This window comes from Equus przewalskii, chromosome 8, assembly GCF_037783145.1.
Source record: "Equus przewalskii isolate Varuska chromosome 8, EquPr2, whole genome shotgun sequence".
In the NCBI taxonomy this organism is placed as follows: Eukaryota; Metazoa; Chordata; class Mammalia; order Perissodactyla; family Equidae; genus Equus; species Equus przewalskii.
This window is the reverse complement of record NC_091838.1, coordinates 3,764,283-3,785,560: the sequence shown is the minus strand read 5'-3', so window position 1 is coordinate 3,785,560 and position 21,278 is coordinate 3,764,283. Positions and strand designations below refer to the sequence as shown.

The following is a 21,278-nucleotide window of genomic DNA, read 5'->3' as shown; positions in this document are numbered from 1 at the left end:
GTCATGGACTGGACACAGCTTTTGCAATTCACAAACATGGATTCAAATTCCAGCTCTGCTTCTCGCCAGCTTTGTGAACTTGACCTTTGAACCTCAGCTCCCTTATCTGTAAAATGAGATAATGACTCCTTCGTCACATAGCTGTTTCGAGATTAAATAAAGTGATATAAGTAAAATCCCTGGCACAAAGTAAGCACTTAATGATTGTTTATAAGATTCCATTCGACTTCTGTAATTGGTCAGTGAACTATTTTTAATTAAAATATCTCATGTATTTCTATTGCTTACATTATGAAACTAACGTTGGCGGACTCTAGGGGTGATGATGTGAAATGATAATATTTGATCCTAACCATAATGAGGTATACTCTTTAAGGGAGAAAATGTAAGAAATCATACAGAAAGTGCTAAATGCTGTGGTTCAGCGTTTTTTTAGCATCGTGTACTCATTCCCTGCCTCATACCAATAAAACTTTGAAGTAGCGTATCCTGCCCTTATACTCCACTATATATGCAGTAAAGTGTAATTTTATATAGATAAAAGACAGCAGAGGAAACAGCAATCAAATGAAGGGTAAGACCAGATGCTCTAGTTCAGAGGCTAGAGAGAAGAGAGTCGGGGCAAGTTTGATGGAAGAAGTTGACTGAGATTGAATCAGCCAGGAAAAGAGAAAGGCAGTGCCCTGGAAAATCAGCACTTTGTGCAACAGGACGTTTAGCACTTTATTTCTCCGTGGAGATTTGCAACCTTTGCCTTCCCTGCTTTAGGTGCCACTGGCTGGTCACCACCATTGCCCCACATCTTGGATGCTCCATTATGGAACTTCTCCAGCTACAGCCTGGCCACTAGCATATGACTCATCCTCCAGCCACCCCCAGACTCTGTTTTGCTAGGTAGCTCTACAACTTACAACCCTGGTGTTTAAGATAGGTAGGCAGGCAGGTAGGTAGATGGATGGATGGATAAGTACATAGATAGATAGATAGATAGATAGATAGATAGATAGATAGATAGATAGATAGATCATAGAGTATATATTTCTTATTTTGTAAATTGTTATACTGAAATTCTACACATAATTTTCGTAACTATAGGAACTATTCTGACTATAAGGATGTTTTAATTTCTCACCACCATTCCTTGTAAACTCAGTAGTGTCTCTCCATCTGAGGACACCGTGGAGATGCTGTGTCTGACTCAGAGTTGTGAGCTACCGAGGAAGTGTTGCTCATAAATAAAACACGTCCAGGGAACGTGGTACGGCAGTTCCCCCACGTCATGCCCACCTCCAGCAAACTCTGTTATTGTGTACATATGTCTGTGACGTAATTTGTTACACATACAGTACCTTTTATGTGGCTGTCATCCCAAAGAGACTTTGTACTTCTTTAGATCCAGGATTGCTACACTTTAATGTGTAACAGCCAACATTTGTTAAAATATGTTGAAGTGAGGTAAACTCTGGACACAGGTAAGAATTACTTGCTTCATACTTTTAGTTAAAATCTCTAGGAAATTGAAGGTTCATTAAATTGTATTTGGTTTAGTTTTCTTTTTTTTTAAAAAAAATGTAGTAATCATTAAGGATTTGGACCTATCCAAAGGATGTTATTAAAAAGATAGAATGCCATTATTCTTGAGACAATACGAATTTATCCAAATATAAATGGGAAAATGAGACCAATAAGAAGGTAAAACTAAGCCTGAATAATCAAATTTAGGCTAAAAGAAAAGAAAGATGAAATTGAGATAAGATGGAATGGAAACCATACAAAGAAAGAGAAGCAACAAAAGCAAGGATACTCAAAAACAACTACCACTAGGGAGACTCAGTGAAAATAAAATCAATTTAATGTGAGTTATAAAGGAGAAACGTTTTAACTGTCCTTAATACTTGTAAGTATTAAGTATTTTGGAATTTTAATGATTTCAAAGACTTCTTTGATATTAGAGCATAAGGAACTGGAGAAAGTCCAAAGAAATGAATAAAGGCTTAATAATAAAATCCAATTATAGTTTACAAAAAATCTTAGAAAAGTCTTTTCCAGATTCATAAAAGCATTTAATGAGCCAAACTGAGCATTACAGAATTGACTTGTTTGTTCATTTCACTTTCAACAACAGTCGAGTATAAAGAGGCTCCATTCTGGAAATTTTTCCCTCATTTGAACCAATATTACAAATGAAAACTTGGACCAAATATGAGGAAATGTTATATTTTCTCAGATTTAAAAAAGAACAGTGATGAATATATTAGTAAAATGAGGTACTAGATGAAATGGCAAGAAGATTTTTTAATGTGATAGTCGATATTTTAATTAATAACTATTTTTAGATTATCCACTGACAGGAGAGACTTGCCTTTGGGCAAATAGATATGGGTTCAGTTCTAGAGGTATTAGCAAGACAGCAAATCACTTCATATAGACAGGTACAGAAGATGTAGATATACTTTTTTAAATTGTTGAGAAACTGGATTGGTGATTTGCTGGGGTTGAAAATTATTTGGATATTATCACTGAAGGGACCTGAGGAAAGGACTTTTGTCAAGAATTTATGAGGATTGTACTAGCAAAGAGATGTTTCGATAAAGAAAGAGTTCATTTCTAAGAGGAGGAAAGGCAGAGTTCCCGTAGGGACAGGTGGCATGATAGCAAGGGGAGGCTACAGAAGATGTGTGCATCGTGTTGTAGAGAGATAAGGATGACATAAGAGAAAGGTTAACTGTAGGTAACTTTCCGTCCGAACCTGAGAAAAACTGACCAAAGCAGAGTTGAGATATCGCTCCTAGCACTTAAGGAAATAACTTCAGAGCTAGTGTGTTCAGAGGGAAAAGCTCTGGGCTGACTGGGGGCCCTGAATTGATGCCCCTGCTGTGAGCACCTGGTTAAGTGCCTTAGGTCTTGTCCTCAGTTCTCTTCCCTTTCTATCCTGCACACTTGTAAGAGTTGTCTGTTGTGGGCCAGACATGTGTAAATGAAGAATTCTGGCAACATAACTTCTTACACCTTTTCAGTTTTAACATTTTATTATTGTACTAATTCTCTGAAATATAGGTATCACACAGTTCAAGTTAAGTATTTCTACACAGACTACAGACTATGTTTTGATAAAATTCTGAGCAGTTTTATCAAAATCAACACATTGTAATTTTTAAACCAGATAAGGATGTCAGAACTCTGGGTAGGCTGATAATTTGATACTCTTAGTGTTCTTTAAGTGTTCTTTAAATATTTTACTTGGAGGAAAGGATGAGGGCTAGGCATGGGAGGAGAGGAGGGTGAGGTGACATGTAAGAGAAAAGGAAGTCACCACTGCTGCAGAGTTGATGGTCCCCTTGTCCCGAGAAGTCCGCTGAGCTTCTGAACTGGAATGCCCCTGCCAGCAGCCACAGCTCTGCAGTTAATTGCATTCACCCCTCTTACAAGCTATTTTAGCACCACTGGTTGTTATGGAAACACGTCCCTTGTGGGTCCTCATCCCCCATTGCCTAAACAGCTACCACAAGTATCCCTTGGAACTTACATGGCGTGTCACATTGCACTGGCTCTGGAGAAGCTCAGCCACTCCAAAATGGCATTACCTCTTGTTCCCTGGGAGACTTTAGTCAGAAAGATTACTCTCTCAGCCTCATTTTACTGACACATAAAATGAGGACGATAACAGTAATAATAAAGTGACGATGATGATGATGATGATGATAAATCCTTCATAGGATTGTTTTAAGTATTCAATGAGTAATGCATATAAAACTCTTAGAAGAGAGCCTGGCACCTTATGTGAACTCCCTAAATGAACATTAGCTCTTATTAAACCAGTGTTCACTCCCTGTGACGAGTTCCAGCAAAACATCATTTCCTCTTGATTCTAGTACATTGCTAGTGACATTATGGTGACGCTTCTCCAGCAGCTACCCAGTGCATTGCCCCTTGATTCAATCCTAAAATCATATGGGTCTAGTTCCCAATAAAATGCTCTCCACACGATTATGTGAGTCATGCAGTGTCCTGGAATATTACCCGTACTCGTCCTCGTTTGGCTAAAGTTTGCACATTTCTAAAGTGGAGGTAGAGACGGCTAAGTAACGGCACTGTTGTGAAGATTATTGGCCATGATGTGTGTTTAGCACAGTGCTTGACACCCACAAAGTAGTAGCACACGCTCGTTCTCTCTCTCATTCATACACACACATTTTCTTTCCTATTCTTTCTTCTTTCTTTCGTTCATTATTCTCTTACTGTCAAAAGGCATCTCCTCCTCTTACCCACGTAATTTTATTTCTAACTGGTTCCTTCCATCAAGAAAGGAAACAGATCCATATAATCATTTCATTTTAGATGAGAACTCATCCTTTCCAATTTGTCAACACTCAATTTGTATTTTAGGTATGGAGTATAAAACTTGACCCCATTAAAGGAAATCATAATGCAGGGAGTAGATAGGGAGATATTTTCTGAAATGAGTAATGCTTCTTTGGGCCTCTGAAATTATAAGCATAAAGCTGATTTTGAAGACAAAACTCTGTTCAGTTTGGATTCTTGAAGAGGATAGGGAAAAAAGAAGAATGGGATGCTTGGAGCTGTTGTGTTTTCAACTTTCTGTCCCTGTGTCTACATTCTTCCTTCCCATTCTTTTAGCTGAAACTTTCCCCAGTTCCGCATTTACTGAGGCCTTCTCCTCTCCCCAGGCCACTGCCCCTGCCACCCTCTCATCTTCCCCCCTTTACTGCAGCATGGTACTCACGAAGCTGGCCTTCATGCATCAGGTATTATATTGGATGGGTCAAAGCCTTCCAGGATTTCAGCCACTAGACCGAGACACAAGGTTCAAGAGGGGATGGTCTATATGCCCTGAGACGAGAAAAGTAGTGTAAGAAGAGGTTGATGGAGGAAATCCTTCCGTGGAACCTAAGAAAGTCCAACCTGGCACAAGACTGAGAGGGCACAGGTATGCTAAACATCAATGCGTACGAGTCAGGATATTCGTTTTAACAGGTGCCTGTGTGTGTGTGATGACGAGTGAAGTTGGCTGGGGGGTTATTGTATATGCGAGTGAAGTTTATTAAATTGTTACATGGTCTTTGCAAAAATTGTTTGGATTGATGTTAACTACAGATAATGGAGAATTAGTGTGAAAAGAGAAAAACTACAAATTTGATTATGGCATGTAATAATGTTAAAATTAATATCGTTTGTGTCGTTATGTCATAGGCTATTTCTCCATAGTAATCATCAATGATAAGTTTATTCAGATCATAAATATATATACCGTGTATGTCAGACAAACTCTGTTTTAATGTTGTTGGATTATAGTAGGTTTTATGGTTTGTTGGTCTTATGGCATGCGTATCATTTGTAAAGGAGAACTTACGTATCGGTTGTGACTTTGTTTAAGTAAATTTAAAGTACATTTTCACACTTGTGAGTATATACTATTTCATCCGAATCAGTGAATTCATTCAACTTAACCTTGGGACCAAAAGATAGATGTGAAATGACAAGTATTTGCATTAAGTAAGAAAGTAACTTTAGTCAATAAGTATGAATTTGGCTATTGTTCAAATTCATTGAAAAATAAGCTGTGGTTGTATTGTCTTTATAATTTAAATTTGTTTATAAAGAGTCATGTATTCATCAAATATTTACTGAGAGCCTACTCTGTGCCTGGCACTGAATGCCCTCTGGACAGACATCTCTGAAGAAGGGCCAATCCTGCCCCTGGGGAGCTTATGTCCTAATGGGCAGAGACAGACAGGAGGAAAACAAACAAGTAAACCAGACTGTCTCAGGTGATTGTAAGGTGCTGTGGAGAAAAATAAAGCAGGCAAGGGTTGTGCAATGTAAGATGTGATACAAATCATTCAGAAAAGGCCTACTTATTTTATTTATTGAAATATTTTAATCTCGCTATTAGAGAAAACACAAGGAAAATCCTTTTAGTGTTTCATGTTGTATGTTGATAAATACAGATACGACTACATCTTGTGGTAAGATATAACCGTAGTGGTCTTTGAGAAAGTCTTACTAAACAGTGTAGTTTGTCCGTCAAAAGTCAAGGAAACTGGCCTGGAATACTGCTGAAAACTCGTTGAAATGCTATTCTTGATATCAGTGGTTATGAAATGTTGTAATTACTTAAGCATAAAAATATTTATGCTGAGATAACCTTTCTTTTAAGAAGCGGTGTGGAGATGCTGTCTCCTCTGCTGTCAATGAGTAGCCTGAGTTTGCTCTCACTCAAACAGAATTTTGGCGGTTGGAAATGGCTTCTGCTTTTGGCTAGAAGGTGAAACTTAATGCATCATCAGGAAGTCTTATTACATAGAAATTCTTCACTGTGTATCAATCCTTGCATCTTTTAAATAAAAACTGCATTCAGACTCCCTAAGGAGCACAGAGAGGAGATGTGACGTCATGCACTCTTCCGGAGTGTTTGGGAGAGCTTAGTGTTCCTGAGCTTTTGCTGGCCACCAGGTGTTGCTCTCAGAGCCAAGAGCGCCACCTATGAGGACAAAGCTTCTACTCTATCCAGTTGAGGTGACAGTGTGGAACAAGTTCAGACAAGGACATGCCCAAAGTAGTAAGAAAATAGAGATCCGAGGATTAAAATGAGGCAGCAGCGGGGATGGTGGAAGAAAGCTTCATGGAAGTCTTCTTTCAGGAGGGGGCAGAGTGCCTAGCACACAGTGGGCACTCCCTGAGCCCGAGACCCTACTGTGTGCCCCTTCTCTACTAGGCCTGGGGACAGAATGTGAAAACATGCAATTCCGGCTTTGCCTGAGAAGCGATCTGTTTGAAGAAACAGGCAAAACTAAAAGTGATAATTGCTTTAATAATTGAACATGCAAAGTGCATTGGGGAGCTCAGAGAAGGAAAGAATTTGGCAGAGTTTCAAAATAAAATACAGATCTAAATATTCTAGAGTGGCTAACAGACATATGAACCCAAAGGATAGTTTTTAACTTTTATAAATATCAAACAAGGGTTTTTATATTTCGTATTTAGATTTTCAGTTTTACTGTTCTTGCTAAATCTGTGAATCCGTTCTTAATTCAGCATTGCTTCAAGCACAGCAGTGTAATAGTGCAGATTTTATTAGAGAACTTAACTGATACCAGTTTGGGGGAGGTGAAGGAAATACAATTTTCTCCAGAAGATTTGCATTAGATGGAGTAGTTACAGGCTGGAGCATCTCCCCTGTAATTTTATGAGAATGGTATTACCCTGGCTTTCACTGTGTGATTGCTGGTTACCTTCTGTCAGTGAGCAACAGTCTTACTGCAAAGCAGGAGCACAACCCGTCTCTTTGTCTCCGTGGTCAAAGCAATTACTTCTTAGAAAGTCGGATTTTTTTCAGAATGACCATGTACAGGAGCAAACGCAGACATCAGAGATGTAAGTAAATTCTGACCCAACTTTTTCGTATGACTGTGCTGGAGAAACATACTTGATTTCTTAAAAGACTAATCACGACTTCTTCAGATATAGCCTGGTAGTAGAAAAGATGTTGTAGCTCTTTTTTCACGCTAACCTTTATCATTGTCCCTGTTACATCCTTGAGAGATGCTAAGAGGAGAGGGGCTAATTCTCTTGTTACTATGGAAACCTTTGGAAAGGTTTACAAAATCAACAGAGAAGCAGATCAAATGCAATTTCAGTCTAGCTCAGCATCCTTCATTCAGGCATGATCGCTGGATACTTCTGTCTCTCAATGTCTCTCTCTTTCTTTCTTTTTCTTTTTTCCCTCCAGGAGTGATAGATTTTCTTTCCTGAAAGTCTATTGAGAGATTTGGGAACCTAGCCTAAAACTTCTATTTATTCATCCAATTTCAATTATAACTCTCAGGGGAAATAAAACAGTTCAGAACGGAGGGGAGACAGTTGATTGTGAATGACAAACTGAATATTGAACAGGATATTCATAACTTCTCGGTCCAGAGCTTATTGGAAACATAACTGACTACAGGCACCATTTCAAAGGGTTAAAAGGAGTCATGTGTAATCCACCCTAAAGGAACTGATTCTGACTGAAAAAGAGCAGCACAATTACCCTGGCTTAAAGTCCAGAACAAAGATGATTATGGAACTGAAAGTCAGTAGGGTTTAGCTAAAAATCAGAGTCTTATAATAAAACTGTGTTTGATGGTAAAACAATCTGCCTGTCGTGAAAAGCTTTGTAATCCCATCTCTCTCTAGTAAGCCCAACTCTTATCACTTTACCTTTCCTATTGTCTGAAGTAAATGTCACCGTGTTTAGCCCAGTGTGTCCTGTCACTGACTCTAGTCACCATCTTAGACAGGTAACCACAACTTGCTCCACGGTCCAAGTCTGCACTTGTTCATCATTCCTTATGAGATCTTCAGACGTTCTCAAATATTTTAAAACACAGAAAGACTATCAGCAACAATTACTTTATCAAAAGGCCACAATATGTAAGAAATGTAAATTTTTTGTGTGATAATTTCTTTTTGGTCCATTTTCACCTAAGACCTGAACACTAACATTTCTCTTCTTCCAAGAAGTTTCATGCACCACAGAAAGCTCTGAGGGCCAGGACTCCCAGTTTATTTTATAGACCCGATTGCCTTTTGATGCCATTCTTTCTTGTGATTGAGAAAGAACACATGATAACTGCTACATTTTTCTTATAAAAATGATTGGCTCCAAGTCTACAAATATATTGCTGATTAATTTCCCTGTGATTTCCTCCCACAAGAATGAATCTAAATTATGCATGTACTTGAAAACCATCTTGTACCTTTACTCTTGTATCTTTTATACACCCCCTCATTTTTTTTTCCATATGGGTAATCATCACCTTAATGCACGTGGCAAATAAAAGATTCACAGAAAAATTGTACTGAGTCTCTCCCCCTAATATGTGCTTGCTGACATCTACCATTAAGCAGCAGGAAGAAATTGTGAATTACAGGAGACAAGTCAGAAGATGTATAATTATACAGGCATGAACACAGTAGGGTGTTCTGAATGGTTTAGTTAAAAAAAAAACTAATGTGTTACTTATGTTTAATTGTATCAGTTAGCTGTATTATATTGCATAACTGTTTCTATATTGTAATCATATAAAATGTTGGAGAGCAAGAATATAATAAAATTAAAGCATATAGAAAGCTTAGCAATAAGAGCAAATAGAATTCTTAAACGAATTTCTATCCTACACTAATAATGTTTGCAAAACTGGAATGTAATTCAACTGTTTGCTGTGCAGTGGGTATAAAAAGATATCTGAAATATCCCATCACCAAAATCCAGTGCATTTCCATTTTCAATCGTATCTTTTATGTGGGTGTTTTTGATCGTGTAAAAGACATAAACTAACCTGGAGGTGATTGTAATCCAATTAAGGCAATAATTGCACGCTTAAAATTTCAATGTGGGAAAGAAGGAAAATGTGCTTATGATTTTCTTTAAAATTGAAAGAGTACATAAGTAAACTTTCTAATTCCCTTGTTCCCTGAAGATTTAATCTCATTTCCTTTAGTAAAAATAATACAACTTTACAACTTTCTCGTAGAGAACCCGACAAGAGGAATAGAGAAGGTGCATATGGCTATGCCAGGGGCTTGAAGAGACGGAGAGCAAAAATACTTGTAAAAGACATTTTAAAGTATAAATTGCACGAAGCCTTTGAAAATTCATGTGGGACTTTGAAATCCATTCCTCACTCATGTCTAGATTGGTTATTTACAATTCCCCGTGGACAAGGAGAGGGAGAAAAAAGTACCCTTTTCCTGGCTTTTGATGGAGCAACTGCTATGGAAAATGAAAGAGCTTCATTGTTCATTCAGATGGCAGATCTTACCTGTGTATATCAGCATAATGACTTTCATTTAGATACAGAATGTGTTGAGTGGCATTAAAAAACATTTCTGTATATCAAACGTTGATTTTGCCAAACAGGTAGAGACCGCTTGAAGGAACTCTAATGTACATAAACCTATTTTTACAAATTAGGTTGATGTGGGAATCATCATTAGTATAAATAATTTTTTCCTTTAGAGTTTAAATACTGAATTTTTGATACAAACAACATGAACCTATTAAAGTGGGCAGTTTATGTTTAAATTTTCAAAAATTCAATTTATGCATAAAACAAGGTATACGTCTAACCTTCATTGCTGAAATTTCAGATGACCTTGAGAAAACATTTTTTTGTTTTTTAAAGCAGACATAAAGATAAATTCTTAAAGAGGAGTATATTTTTGAGATGCAGACTTATAGGAAACTTAGAGTAGGATCCAGATGGTAGTAGACACAGAACTTTGAAAATTCCACAATCCCCATACCACACAAAGAAAACAGTGTACAGCTAATTTTAGGTATGTAGCATCTTATCTTATTTACTAAATGGGACCGGATATTCATTTCTGATTGCTAATGAAATGTTTGGGTGGTCTGATCCATCTTATGGAAATCTTTCATGAAAGTACTTCAGGAGCTTGAATACCAGCCCTCGTCCTCTGCCTGTGATCTTGGCCAGTGTCTGTTATCTCTGTGGGTTGAAATTTCTCCTCCTACATCATTAGCAGACTGCACAGAGAACGTGTTTTCTAAGGTGTCTTCCATCTCTAATCCTCAGTCCTTCCAGAACAGGGGCCTCATCATTTAAGCCTCCGACTCAAAGATATTTGATGGGTTCTCGTTACCCAGACCGTGGCTCTGGGCTCATGCACTTCAGATCCATGTGACCATGGGTTTACTGCAAGGGGCCCTCAAATGCCTGTGGATATTAGTCATTGCCTGTATAATGATGAAAAAAACATATGTATATACACATGTATGTATAGCATATGCACGTACATATATACACATTTACTACTATTTGGTTCTAAAACGATATGTTTAATAAAAACAAATATATTTAAAATGTATTTAAAAGGTGGTACTAAATTTATAATAGCTTTTAATGCCATATATCTTATCTTTTATTATTTTTAGCAAAACACCTATATCACACAGGTGTCTCATTGTTTCAGTGTTAAAAAAAAAAGTGTTCTCATATTCCCAAATGCTGGAAATCACTGAACTGGGAAGTGAAATGCAAACATGAACTTAAAACACAGACATTTACATCATTTTCACTCACTACATACTTTCTTTCTGGTACCACCTATGTTCAAGCCTCGATCAGGCTACAGGATTATCACCCGAATCCATCATGTCCTCTCCTAACTCCGTGCCTTTGCCCATGCATCTTCCTGTTAATGGGTGATCTCCACCTGCATCTTCATCTATAGAAATCATCTCTGATCAAGGTCTCACTCAAATGCTACACCCTTTATAAAGATCTCTCCAGTTTCCAAGTCAAATTTATCTTTCTCTTCTCTCTTTTCAGATGATATATTGTCATTTTATTTACACTTTCTGTGCTCTGTCTTATACATCGGAAATTATCTGTTTGTTCCACTAATCTTAAGTTTTTTTCATGTGAAGTACCTTTTATTCTTATTTGAAGCATCCTCAGAGCATAATACAATGCTCTGCCCGTAACAGTCCATAATTGTCTAATGAAATTTATTCATTTAAAAAATATTTATTGATTATCTGATATATTACTTTCTAGACACTGCTCTAGTGCTGTGGCTGTAACAATGAACCAAAAGTTCTCTTGGAGGAGGGAATATGACACACAAATAAATATAGAATAGTCCATGTGATGCTAAGTACTATGGAGAAAAATAAAGCAAGCAAGGCAGAAAGGGAATTTGCCAGGTTGGGTGGAGAACTGCTATTTTCTATAGGATAGTCAGGAAAAGCCACTATGATTAAGGCGAATTTGATCAAACACCTGAAGAAAATGAGGGAGCAGTCTGTGCTTCTTCCTGGATAGTTCCAGGTAGAAACAGCATGTGCAAAGTCCCTGGGGTACTTGGGATATTGGAAGACCATAAAGGAGGCAGTAAGTGGAGTTAATGAAATGATATGAGATGAAAAAACGATCAGGGGCTTTGGATGAGTAAAGTAAGACATGGAATTTAATGGAACAGTATATTTTCTTTGTAACTGAATTCAAATATAATATATATTTAGTAACTTTTAAGAAACATTATCCATACTTCTAAGTGACTCATGCAATATTTTTATTGAAATGGCAATGGTAAGAATGATGTTTTAAAATCATTACACTTCATACTAAGCAAAACGTCCCACCATTAACTGGAAGAGAATCAAACTATGATCATGCAAAGGTCAGAAGGATGTTATTTGAGCAAGAATGTTTTCTGATTTATCTTCTTATAAATATTCTTGATGTATTAACTTTCTCTGTCTTTAAAAGTCTTGCTATGAGAAAAAAATAAATTCATAGTTTGAGAGAATTTTGTAAAGCTTCCTAAGGCATTGGCAGGAAGAAACGCAGCTGCTGCCACTCTTAATTGATGTAGAATTGATCTCCTATTGGTCGAGATAAATAATAGGTTTGATGTTCCATAATTGCTGGAACCTGAGTTGTCTTAGCCGTCACGTCTTTATTACTACATTCTATCTTATATAAATCTTTCTTGTAAGTTTTTTTGAAACATTACAAGTTGCATAGCAAAGATAAAAGTGGATTATTATTCAAAGAAATATTTATATTGATACTGTATGTAATTGTGAAGATAAAAGTAATCATTGACTCAATTCCCAAATTGTTTCATATCTCAAATGTTGGCATTATTTATTACAGAAACAGTTGAAGAGCCATATGATCTAGCTTTAAAATATTTCTTTTTAAGTTTACACTAAAGAAAATGATTTGAGGCTTGATAGGTAAGGCTCTCTGGAGGACACTATTAAATTTAATCCTTGAATCCTCTATTGTTAATGCTTGTTGGGAATTCTGGTCTGACATCTGAAATCTCTTCAGTCTTTTTTCTCTCAAGATCCTATTATGAATTCTAGAACGAGTATAGGCTGACAACTTGTAACTTGATACATTCCTCCACGGAGTCGTGTCTACATGCATAGAATCCAGATGGTCTGATTGGGCACGCTCCACGGGATCATAGCTGCCCGTTGGGGCGCAGAGATGTACAAAGGCTGAGTGGTGACGCTGCTGATACAGACTGACCTTAACTGGACGTGCGTATCAGTCGGCCTCACATCCTTCATCAATTGCTTTGCTTTCCTTTGCTTTTACAGTCCCCAGCCTGGGACTGGTGACGCTGGCAGGAATACTTAGCCACTTTCTCTCTCTCTCTAATGATCTACCTATGTGCTTTTCTATTTAACACTGCCCCACAAAGTCAGGGGTCACTTTGACCAAAGGTGAGCATTTGTACATTTTCTCTTAACTGCTTTTAGAAAGCAACTTGGCTCTCAATACGCAAATGATCTTTTCATTTCTCTCTTCTAAGAATCTGTGCTGCATTTATATCTAGACCTACGTAAAAACCACGGCGTTGACTCCGCTCCCAGTCGTTCGAGTAAATATTCTCTACAGAACGGCATTTATCACTCAAAGAATGTTACAGTTAAAAATAGTGTGGATTTGTATTTATTGAGAAGAAATGACACATGTGAAGCAACTAGGCTCTTAGCAAAATAAGATTGGTGTGAAAGTAGGTATCGATAGATCTTTTAAAAATGCTGTCATGAATGCAGAGATTTTTACATGATTATAAGAAAAGATGACCAGTCACAAGCGTTGATGGAGAATGGGAAAACATAGGGAGTTGTCTTTGTAGAGGCTAACATGTCCCACCTTTGGAAGCTTAGAAAGCAGATTTCTTAAAAACCGTGATCCGATGGACTTATGCTTTTTGGAGAGTCTTATCTATTTGGTTGAGCCACATTAAATTGTCATTTTTGTACGTCAAAAGTGGCAATTTCACATGGTCAAATCTAAATACAGGCCATCACAGAAGTCAGCAAAAAAAGGGTTGAGGGGACAGATAGATGGAAAGCTGTCACACCAGCACAAGTTGGCATTACAAGTCAAGGGCATTTATGGTTAAGCTGAGGATGAGTACTTGATGAACTAAAAGAATATAATTACGGAAGGGAATGTATTCATTGTTGCTCTTTAGGATCTGTAAGGTTAAACCTTCCACAAAGAAACAGAAAGTGTATTCCGGCTTATCAACATAAGTTAATTAGATGACACTTTTCTGCAAGTGACACGTCTAACTAGACTTTAAATATCTTTAAAACTCTTCTAGAAATTGCCTACCTCCCACCAAACTTAACGTGTTTATTATAAAAATTTGAATTCTAATCTTACATGATTTTATCATTGGTACTTTGCTTTTTTCCAAATGGAAAATGAGACTGCAGTAAATGAATGAATAATATCAAAAATGATAAAAATAACATCTGACATTTATTGAATTCTTATTATCTGCCAGGTACTGTTTTAAGCATTTTGTTATATATGACTAATGTAATTTATGTAATAGAGCAATAATCAAACAAGAGCAATAATTTAGTAATCTGTGGCACTTTCAATTTTTGTTGCAATTTAAAAATGTTATTTATAATTTTGATATCTAATCTCTACAAAATTGGAGACTCAAAGTTCCATTAAAATATGTATATTGACTAGGATGAAAGAAGAAGCTTATTTGTCCCCTGAGGAAACTAAGATTAACTTTAAAAGGCAAAATATATTGTTTGACCAAGACTCTCTTCTTTGAATCATATAAAAACAGAACAAACATCCTGAGGAAAACTTTGCATATATATATGTGCAAATTAAATATTCACATATGAATGCATTTGCCTATCTTCTCTGCAAAAGGATAAAGGTTGCCAGAACTTAGAAAAGCAAAGTTCTCTGCAATGGTTGAGTAATTCCTTGTGAGTCACTAACTCTTCTTTGTCTAGAACAGCTACATTGTTTGGCATAGGCTTTTGATTCATTTTCTTCTTTGTAGTATTGCTTTTCTTGGCCTTATTTACTGAATTGACTCTCATTCTGACTATGGAATTTCTGACACCTTTGGTTATATACAGCTACATTGTATATCTGTTAATACTGACTCCAGGTCTTAATGGTCTCTTATCATTGACATTATATTATTTCTGGAACTTCATTTGTATTTGAAATAAAGATAAAACCCACATCGATTTCCCTAAACTGACGGAGTATGGCGCATATATTTTGGTAATGTTTCATGCCTTAGGCTTCCTATCGTTGGAGAGTGTTATAAGTATATTTTATGTAATATGATTCTTTTGACCCCTACTGAACTTGAAACTGCCTTAGAGGAACAGCTGGATGTATTTCCTTAAATAAACACACATTGTTCTTCAAATTGCTAGTATCTGTCTTCTTAATAGGCTCCACAGGCAATGGGAATCTTGACTTTGAAGTCACCTCTGCTGGGTTCCTGTAGACGTCTGCTTTATACTTTTCTTCCTCCCATGCTTGAACAGTGCATTTCAACTCAAGTTTGTTTTTAAATGTGCAATATATGGTCATAACTTGTCCTTTACCTGTGCTCTTAGATTATAATATTTTTGGTATTTCATTTTATATGATAATTAAATGTAACATAAAATAAAATATCAAAAATATATGACACCTGTAAGTGCATACAGACTACTAGAGCATTTAATTCTATCTAATTTATAGTGTCAGTAATTAATGAGAGGCTAGTTCACAATGAAATAAAAATACACTTACACAAAATCAGAAAACATTTATTTTTCATTGAAGCGCGAGGAAAAATTCATTTACGTTGTCCCGTCTGGCTTTGCTGAGGTAGTAAGGGAAAAATGGTCACTTGAATTTTACAAGTGGTCATAAAATTTTTCTCAGCACTGAATTTGTCCTCCCAGAACTGTTATATGAAACTAGCCTTTTGGGGCCGGCCCCATTGCCCAGTGGTTAGATTCATGTGCTCTGTTTCGGCGGCCCAGGGATTCCCTGGTTCGGATCCTGGGCGCGGACATGACACTGCTCATCAGGTCATGCTGAGGTGGCATCCCACATGCCACAACTAGGAGGACCCACAACTATAATGTACAACTATGTACTGGGGGGCTTTGGGGAGAAGAAAAAAAAAACTAGCCTTTTTCTAATGATCATTTCTAACATAGATGATGCATTCAACTCTTATTAATAGGTACAGAATCTCCCAAAGAAACTGTAACAATTATACTCTATGAAGGTTTCTAGAAGTTGATTGTTTATTCACTATTTAGACAGAAATATTTTTCAGATTCTTCCCCATGCCAGTTTTCCAGAACCCAAGCTAAATTTTAAGAGAATTCTATTTGAATAGACATTAAAATTTATTTGAAATTGAAAGAAAAACAAGTCATGTAACATTCTACATTAAAAATATTCTTTGTTGCTTGGCCATTTAGGCAAGTGGTGAATAAGCAAGCAGAGGAACAAGATATAAGAAATCCTGTCATGAAGATCGTAGATAAGTTTGCTGCTGAGTGTCTTTTTGCTCCATAGAAATGAGTCTCTGGTAATTGGAACCATGCTAAGTTAACCAGTTCTCTTATACTCAAAACAGTTGTCCATCAGGTTAAAGACACTATACATTGCTTTTGTCCTATGGAAACAGCCATTGAACATATTCAGTTGTTTTGGAAGCTACGAATCATTAGTAATACTGTTTCTCCTAGATTACCACCGACAGTAATTAAATCAACAGTTGTAGTAATTTGCCCTATACTTCAAGCCCAATTAAATGAATCTTGCATTACTTATCTGGATGTTAAAGGATAAAGTGGCTTGGGGCCTGAAATTCTCAGTAAGTTGCCCACATTATTAATTTTTACCAATGTTAACTTAGGAATAGGTTGTAGGGTATAAGAAATATCTGTTGTAATAATCTTTTTCCAAAAACGTATTCTAAATATTGTAATTCGATGTAGTCATATTAGTTATGACAGTATAACTTCATTTTGGTACGAAGATCGTTAAATCTGGAAATGTGTAAGGTACACTTCAATGACGACTATATCCCATTAACCTTTGTAACTCACACTCCCGTCACTGGTATAGACTGCCACTTGAAGTACGACTGTCAAACAATTCTTTGTCATTGGAGACTTTGTACTGGACATTTTTACCTTTTTTTACCTTGCTGGAACTTTTTATGTACTTACTTAACAGTATAGCTTCATAACAAATACTTACCGTTGCCATGTTTATATGGTGATAAAAGTTGGTTTAAGATACTCCTTATGAAGTTATTTATGGCTTTCAGTCATTATTGACTTTTTTATAACGAATGCAAGATGGTATGACTTAAGAAAAATTATAAACTTCTCCCCTATGTTTTTTTGTCGTGACTAACCTTTTTAGAATCCTTTTGGCTGTTATGTCTTGGATATTTTATTACCTTCCATCAAGAAAAGTAAAATAGTAGAGATCTCAATCAGGTTATTATCTGATTGTTAAGATTTTCTTGTATTTATTGGATGGCATTTGTTGGATAGTATATATCTCTATCACTTGTCCTAATTTAAATAAACTTTAACTACCAAATTTCCTGAAAAACTAAGTCAGTCAAGAGGTCATTACAGTTGACAAGTGAGCGTCATCACTGGGTGTTATCAGCTAAAAGTTTTATAGGTTGCTCCTTTCAGTTATTCAGTTTCTACATCAGTATTAACTGAAAGCCTTAATATTATTTATCTATCTATTGATTTCAATCATTGCATAAAAACCTATGCTAAGAAAGCACTGTCTAATTTTATGACTTTGAAAAGCCTTAGGTGAGGCATTTCTCCATCAGGGATTATCTTACTTTGCAGAGTCATTTCTTGACACCCCACTTTGCGTATTCCTGTTTAGTATACAATGCTGAATTTTCTTTCTGTTCTCTGAGGAATTCTTTCCATCATTAGCTCCTTATGTTGCTTTTTCTGTTTAGGACACTCACCCCTCCTGTCTTAGGTAATTCTTACTCATCCTTCTGGTGCCAGCTTAGACAATCACCTCCTACTGATTAATTTCTCTAAGCTCCTCATGGCTGGTGGAGTTGTTCTTTTCAAGTATTCCTTTGTACACTATGTGCGCCCTCTCTGTAAATTATGATTCATTCAGTCACTTGGCTACAACTTTAGAAGACAGAGACCAGATCCCTTTGTTCATCCCTAAGTCCCCAGGATGGTATGGCATTAAGAAACCCTCAATAAAGAGTTGTTGAAGGCTGAAAGGAACAGATTGTCTTACTTATGCCCCTGTTTCGGCAACTAGAAATTGCTGGCATTTGCTGCAAGTAAATCACTATGATATAGTCTATTGATTAAATATCTTTTGCCTTTTTGTATTCACAAATATCCATGGATGATATGTGTCTGCTGAGGCCTTTTTGGTCTCAGCTTTTGAAGTTATTCTGTCTTCTAACAACTCTAACTTACTTATTTCTTAAGAGGCATTAAAAGAGATCTAAAGATATTTATATTATGTCCTGAGTAATTTAACAATGTTTACCCAAACTTTAAGGCATACTTTGGAAGTGACACGAAATGCATATGGTGGCTTTCTCCCGAGAACTTCTGTTGCACTAATCATTGAGCAACTATGCTAGTTTCTAGTTAATTTAATGCTTCCAGATGCTTGTATCATTATGTTTTAAGAACTGAAGACTTATAGCTGATAACACACTCAGAATTAAAATCTGCTTCTCTACATTCTCAGTTTTTCCCTCCTATCCAGGGCTGGCTCTGCTGCTACGTTTCATTATTCCTTAAATCAATTTTGCATCAGGTAGAGGAACAAATTGTTTGTTTCGCCACAGATTTGTAGCTATTAATCTCAGCAGTAACTCAGTGATTGATTTTTTTCAGACCTCAACATCACAAACACATAGACTAGAAGGAGTAACCTGAACCAAGGCTGGAACGTACTGCCTGAATCTGTGAAAGTTAAGGCTTCATGTCATATATAATAAATCTGTGTCACTAATTTGTTATGCCACTTTTAAATTGGGGGATATAATTAGAATGGTCATATGAAGGAATTTCACTGCCTGTTTTCTTATTCTCTTCTTTCATTGTCCGTTTCATTATTCTTGCTACTCAGTAGTGGCATCAACTGGAAAGTCTTGAATTGCAACTAAAAGTGACCTCATTTCCAAAGCATTTAAAGTTATTGCAAGTGAAAGTTCTCTCAAGAGCTTTCACTGTTTCGAAGATGTGGCTGCACATTCTGTGTCACTAATGAATCCTGCATGTTAAATTGAGCTGAGTAGTTAGAGCAACAAACTTTTTTTCTCAGAAAATTTCTGACATAAAAGCTGAGAATGGAACATTTGAAAAGAAGCTATTAGAATATTGCAGAGACTCTCAAAGAGTCTCCATACTACACTTTTTTTTCTTTTCTGAGTATAATTGAGATTTCCAAGAATTTTTACTGAGGACTCATTTTACTTTCTGGACTTTGTAATTGAAAAAAATGATAAAATTGTTAGAGGAGGAATAAGGAATTCAATAAAGAATTGAACGCAAAATATTATGTGCTTTATATATTTATTTCAAGCTTCTTACCTGAGTTCATTAGAGCACCAGGCTAAAGTGTCCAGGGTCATAGATTTGAGCTCCCCATAGCACAAATGGTCCACCCTCTTTCTGAATCACAGACCACTACAGCTGCCCTGCGCAGCCATCCTTCAAAGAAGGATTTGATTCCAAGATAACACTGGTTGAAAAGAGGGAAGACAGACCAGACTAGGGCCAATACAGAACCATCAGAACTACAATGTCTCAAAGTGACTATATTGCAAGTTTTATGTACATGTATAATTTGTGTCATATTGCTTGTGACACTGTCACATACAAAAGGGAACACACCTATGTTTGAAGAAACAAATATTTGTTTGCATTTTAATTTATGAATACAGTAAAATTCAGCCAGCTTAACTTTCTTTTTGATCAAGTGTCAAGTTCACACACTTGGAATTTCATAGAATACGAAATATCTAAAATTTCAAAAAGGCTTGCTTCACAGAGGGATGTGAAATTAGTCCCAATTAATATTTTTTTATTATAGACTTTTCATCATGTCAGGTATAAGTTAAGTTTTAGATAATTCAAAGGACACTGACATAATGAAGTGTGTTACTTATCTTTTCCCTCAAGACATCTGAATGAATGTGACTAAATTTCTCTAAGAAATTTTACTTTGCTTACCATGAAAAAGACCCTGAGAAGCTAAGATTTGTTGTACTGAGGAAGGCTTAGGGTGGATTAGGTACTACTAGGAGTAGAATTAGTGAGAGAAATTCCAATGTTACCTAGTTAGGATGACAGTATGTCACGGCATCTTTCTTAATAAGCATAAATCTTACACCTCCACTAACAGAACAAACCACAAACAACTGACTGACTTCCAGTTTGAATCTGAAGTTATTGTTCCTCGCACGTAATCACAGTGTTTCAGAGACTTGAGTCAGATTGGACAGAATCATCAAGCCTTTCATTCTGATTCTGTGCTCCACTTTTTATAAACATAACTTAACAGGACACAGAATCAAGCAGAAAGACTACAGCATTGTCTAGGCTAACTTCCTCATTTCACAGAGGAGGTTTGTTTGATTGCCCATCAGAAATGGTGACCCATAAATGTGCCTGCCCACCTTCCTTCTTTGGGAGACTAGAGGTTTATTCAACACTAGTCATTTTGTTAAAAAATAATAATAATAACTTTGTTACTAACGAAAAACTAAGGTTTGATAGAAATCCACATAATATTCTTCTCTTCTATTTAAATAACTAACATCAATTTTCAAAGTAGTTCTTTTTGTTATCGCAATATTCTATCTTCCTATTTACAGCCACTTTTTCTATACTTGCCAGTCCCTCCCTCAATATTTTCTTATATGCTTTCCTGTCACCCTTTACTATCTCTATTAAAGTGCTCTCGGTACTGTAAATTATATTTCTTCCTTTGCATAGCTCTCTCCAGTGAACTATAATAGCTAAAGATTAGGTTTTTTTAAATGTTGTATCACCTTACCTGACTCTGTACCTCATTCAGGGTAGGATCTCAATGAGTATTTGATGAATGAATAAATGAATGAATTCACTAAGATTGATGAGTCTTCGGTTTTAGTTTATCTTCCACTTTTATTACACTTTAAACGTATTCTGCTTACATTCAGTAACATAGATAAATAGACGCATATGTTTACCTTTTTCAATAAAATTGTACCTGAAGGAGCCATATTATTATTGGCAGTTTCTAAAGTTGTGCACAGCTACAAAGATTTAAACTTAAACTCCTTTTTGTGGTTGGCAACTTAACAGCTATTCCAAATTCATAATTTAAAAACTTTACATTGTCTATCTTTCAGTAACAATATAAATG

The 21,278-nt window shown here is 36.3% G+C and overlaps 1 protein-coding gene across 36 annotated transcripts in view; it reads left to right on the top strand.

The window, feature by feature from the left end:
- Positions 1-21,278, top strand: part of RALYL (RALY RNA binding protein like) — a 657,017-nt gene that overhangs the window by 452,728 nt on the left and 183,011 nt on the right. For 4 of the 36 annotated variants that reach the window (XM_070631421.1, XM_070631426.1, XM_070631420.1 and 1 more), the window contains exon 1: positions 7,242-7,395. The exons of 31 other annotated variants lie outside the window; for them this stretch is intronic. In XM_070631421.1, coding sequence (XP_070487522.1) covers positions 7,359-7,395 — 37 coding nt within the window. In that variant the 5' untranslated portion in view covers positions 7,242-7,358. Of the gene's footprint in view, positions 1-7,238; positions 7,396-21,278 lie in introns of those variants that run through there. One more of the 36 variants, XM_070631427.1, reaches the window with a different exon arrangement.